The sequence below is a fragment of the Sinocyclocheilus grahami genome, unplaced genomic scaffold (genome assembly GCF_001515645.1).
Source record: "Sinocyclocheilus grahami isolate Dianchi unplaced genomic scaffold, SAMN03320097.WGS_v1.1 scaffold614.1, whole genome shotgun sequence".
NCBI classification, from domain to species: domain Eukaryota; kingdom Metazoa; phylum Chordata; class Actinopteri; order Cypriniformes; family Cyprinidae; genus Sinocyclocheilus; species Sinocyclocheilus grahami.
The window spans coordinates 392,413-397,032 of record NW_015505793.1 but is presented as its reverse complement, the minus strand read 5'-3'; the positions used below and the strand labels follow the sequence as shown (position 1 = coordinate 397,032).

Sequence of the window (4,620 nt, the reverse complement as noted above, 5' to 3'; positions counted from 1 at the left end):
ACTGAAATTATTCATTGCAATCAGCTACTCTGTCATTTTAATCACATAACATTTTATGAATTTATGCTGTCAGGTGTATGAGAAAATCTGGTAATAATTTAAATTCTGTAACTTGAGACCATGGACTAATGGCTTTTAATAAAATACAGTGTTACAATAAATTGTTTTTTAATATGCAGTGGTGTGTATGTGTGTGTGTGTGTGTGTGTGTGTGTTCACACTATAAAACAATATTCATTGAAACCTGTTGCTAAGCGATGAAAAGCACGACAGAAATTCAACATATATATTTATATATTTAGGTTTTATTTATAGTTCTGTTCTTGAAGGATATCGTGTACACCAAATATCCCATTGGCAGTTAAGCGCATTCAATGTGTTTAGAAGCCATAAACAGTCACTTTTTCGAACAAACACAAATACAAAATAAAAATAATGGACCGCATGTAAATAACATACAAAAAATCCCATGCCTACTCAGTAGGTAACTACAGCATTCCAACTCCTCAAGATGTAGATATGTACATTTCCGTTACAAAAATATAGTTTATAGTTTTCTTTTTTGCTTACATCCCAAAGAAATGCAGTGCCCTCAAATCCTTTCCCTTCTTTACTTGAAATTACTTTCTGAATATAGAAAAAAGAAATGAGAAAACAAAATCCATTACACCTTAAGGCTAGATGCAATGCATCCACACGCTGATATCTTTCAAACATCTGCAAGGCTTCACAAAAGGCACCAAAAAAATTTAAGATTTGTGGTTGATTTTTTTTTCTCTGATGTTTTCCCCCTCCATTTAACAGGTTTTCATTGTCACATTTGAGAAAGAGAAAGATAGTACCAGTGGATGATATTTACAAAATAAGAGAAACTAACATCACTCTTCCACATGCGTCAGAATACTTAAGTGCTTCTAGTCAAACAAGGTCAAGAACTTATCACAGCATTTTTACTACTTAATACAGAATGTATCTTATAAAATATGGCCCTGCTCAAGAATAATACAATGCAAATATTCAAATCAACTGTCACAACAATGGTACTAAAAAGTAAAAACAAAAAGGAAACATGGCACATGTACAATATACTGTAGCTTATGTATATTATTCAAACGTCTTTTGTAACTGTACACCTGTCGAGTCAAGCTTCTGTTGAGCCTGTTGCCCACAGGCTTCGATTACACCATTAATGTCTTTTGGCCATTCTGCATCGTCTGAGGGAAGGCTTGCCGAAGCCTGTTGCTTTTGTTTGTCATTTTAAAGTCTCATATGCCTCGTTTGAAAGGATAGGATTCGAAGGGAGAGAACGACACAAAAATCCCTTTTGTTTTCAAAAGTCTTTGCTGAGTCCTTGACTGTTTTGTAACCGAGCCATGTTGGGAGCATGGGCAGAAAAGTGCTTTTTGCAGAGGGTACTTAGAAGTCATTGATGCTTTCTGTTCCTCTGAGTCAAGGGAGAACCTGGAGGTCTGACAAAAGTCTCAGCAGATGTCGGATGTCCGAGGGGAAAGCGTGGCTTGCATGTCGGGCAGTGGAGTGGTGACGGGAGAACTATAGATGTTGCTGGTCACTGAGGTATGGAAGGAGGTGGCCACCTGCGTCTGGAAGGTGCTGGTTGCTGAGGGGTAAGTGGTTGCTATGGAAGGGGAGGGGTAGGAAGTGTGGATCGGTGAGGAGTAGCAGGAGTTCACTGGTGATGGGAAGGAGGAGACCGGAGAGGGGTACGAAGTGATGGGAGAGGGGTAGCTGGACACTGGCGAGGAAGCTGAGATGGATACGTTGGCAACCGAGCTCTGGACTGCAGTGGTGCCTTTCTCCACCTTCTTGTCCTTCTGCCGCAGGTGGATCTTAGTGTGGCGCTTGCGTTCGTCGCTGCGGGCGAACTTGCGGCCGCAGATCTCGCAGGCAAAGGGCTTCTCGCCAGTGTGTGTGCGGATGTGGGTCGTCAGGTGATCACTGCGGCTGAAGTTGCGCATGCAGATCCTGCACTGGAAGGGCTTCTGGCCGGTGTGGATGCGGATGTGGCGCGTCAGCTCGTCTGAGCGCGAGAAGCGACGGTCACAGGTATCAACGGGGCATGCGTAGGGGCGCTCGTGTGGAGGTGTCTTGCTTGGCCGGTTTGGGTACTTGCGCATGCGACTGGGCTTGATGTGCTGAGACTGGTAGATGCTTTTCAGGTCCTGGGAACCTGTTTGGGTCGCAAAGGCCTTGATGGTGGACAGCGGCGTTAGGGAGGGCTGCTGACCCACTTGTGTCTGGAAGGGCTTCTGGTCGGGGGCCACCAAGTTTATCTCACTCTGCTGTTGGGGAAACAGGTAGTCGGGGATCATTGGCACAGGGAAGCTGGCGCTACAGGCCTTGCTGTTGGGGTATGATGAATGGGGGTACTGCAGTGAGGTGCCCACTGTGGTGGAGAAGTTTGGGCCAGACTCAGGGAAGATGTCTAGGCTGGCGCTGGAGTAAGTGGGAGCCGCTGAGTAGATGGGGTTAGGCTCGCTCTGGTGGACGGAGCAGCTCAGGCTGGCGCTGGATGTGGATGACGAAGTGGAAGAGGGGATGGAAGACGAACAAGAGGAAGAGGGGGGAGTTGCCTGAGAGTTCGAGGACGGAATGGAGGTGGGGGGCGGGTTGATGCCCACCAGCCCACTCACCAGGCTGAACAGAGGCTCAGCCCACAGACTGTTACTGCAGTTGTGGGCAGGTTCGAGAGTGAAACGGCCTGTGTAAGAGATGGGGGGCAGCCGTTGGGTGGAGTAGGTCTGATCTGACAGAGGTTTCTCGATGGCAATTTCTGAAAGCGTGTCTGCAAAAGCAAGCACAAAACAGAGAGAGAGAGTAGATTAGAAACCATAGCACAGCTAGTTAACTCTAAATTGTCTTGAGCTCATTTGAGTGCACATAAATGATCCCAAAGGTGTTTTAGTTGTGGGGGACCTGCTGGCTGTCGAGACTGTGTTTTCCCCCAATCTCAGACAGAGCAGCAGGTGCTGATGGAGTGCAGGCCCCCCCACCAAAACAAACACACACACACACATTTGCCGATCTCCCTCGGAGAGAAGAGCCAGCGCAAGCTAAACCATCTGCATGTGCACTTTTCTCAGCGCTCTCTTTCTCATTACTGTCATCCTGATCTCTCTTTCCCACTCGCACAGCTTATAGTTATTCAGTCTGTACTTTCAATTATTCAAAAATTTAACTGAAAAAAATTTAGCTGTTGAGGCATCAAATTCTAAATGCCTCATTCATTCAGATGATTTTACTTAGTAATAACTACTTAGTGATTGCTGTCAGCTTTGGTTAAAATGTTAATTTAAACTTAACATCAGTTCAAATTCATTACAAAATATGTTATTATAATAACTCTTAAATGTATAAGTTTACATTTAAACAAAGCCAGTTAAAGCATAAAAGACACATTATAATTAACAACTGCATTTTTGCACAAGCAAACAACTCTTGCAATTGTCTGTATAAAAGCAGCATGCAGCTTTTTCACCATGCAATTTAATCAAGAGGGGTTTAGTGCTTACCTCCAGCAAGGTGATCAAACTGATCGCCGGGCTCCCCAGAGCCAAAGCCTGTGCCTTCAGGTGCCGTGGCATTGAGGAACGGGGTCCCTGAGTTCAGCATGATCATCTCCTCCAGCTTGGGGTAGTTATCCATGGGGGAGTGAGGGAAGCTCAGGTGGTCGGAGATCTGCAGAGCAGGCAGGAGCATCTCTGTCTTGGCTGCAGCCATCTCTCTCTGGAGTGTGCTCGGAGAGGAGAGAAGTGCGCTGGAGAGATCAGCAGCTAACCCCTTTGGGACGACAAATGTGAAGATGCTGCGATGTCTGTCTCTCCTTCTTTCTGTTGATCTCCTCACTCTCACAGTTTGTCTTCTTGTTGTCTTTTCTCTTCTCCTTAGTTTGATTGTCCAAAGATGCAGAACAAATCCACTATGTCTCAGAAAAAATTACTGAGATTCAGAATGTCCCTTCTGATCATTCCCTAATTTTCACCTTTTCAGCAAATTAGGTCGCTGCTTTGTTTCTGTTGTTGTTTTGAATTGACTTGTCACATTTATTTACTGTGTTTGTTATATATATATATATATATATATCGCAACGTGTTGCCTATCAGCTGTCTGCACTAGTGCTGAATCGCTTGGGCTCTCTAGGCTCTTTCTCAGCTCAGAGAATCCCGACTCCTTTATATATCCTCTTGCCGTGACGTAGATGTCCATATTTGGACTGGAGGAAGCCCATATTTAGGCACTGCAGTGGAGGACACATGACGTTTGCCTACAGGAAATAAGCAGATTGGGGAGCTTAAACATTAAGTCCGTGCATTAAATGGAGGGGAGATGCCCGTTCCTCCTCCACAGCAAATCAATGCGTGGTAAGCGCAGTGTCTCTCTGAGAGAAAGAGAAGCGCAAGTCTACCTTTTCTGCTCAAAAGTCTCGCTAAATTTTCGGGTTTCCCGTCTGCGCTGTAGCAGAGCCCTGGCCGGAAGATCCCGCTCCGCCATGCCATATAAGGTCGTGACTACATAAGGCTTGATTCCGGTGGGTTTCCACTTCCATGCCCTTATTTGGGGTTTCCTGATGTAGCGCTGTTCGGCGCTTGGCAGTGAAAGGGA

General features: G+C 45.5%; 1 protein-coding gene across 1 annotated transcript; it reads right to left on the bottom strand.

The window, feature by feature from the left end:
• Positions 1-297: 297 nt before the first annotated feature.
• LOC107557684 (early growth response protein 1-like) lies at positions 298-4,153 on the bottom strand. The gene is made up of 2 exons (XM_016241177.1): positions 3,531-4,153; positions 298-2,803 (listed from the first exon to the last, which is right to left on the bottom strand). The coding sequence occupies exons 1-2, from the start codon at positions 3,736-3,738 to the stop codon at positions 1,482-1,484; spliced, it is 1,530 nt and encodes a 509-aa protein (XP_016096663.1). The 5' UTR covers positions 3,739-4,153; the 3' UTR covers positions 298-1,481.
• Positions 4,154-4,620: the final 467 nt, after the last annotated feature.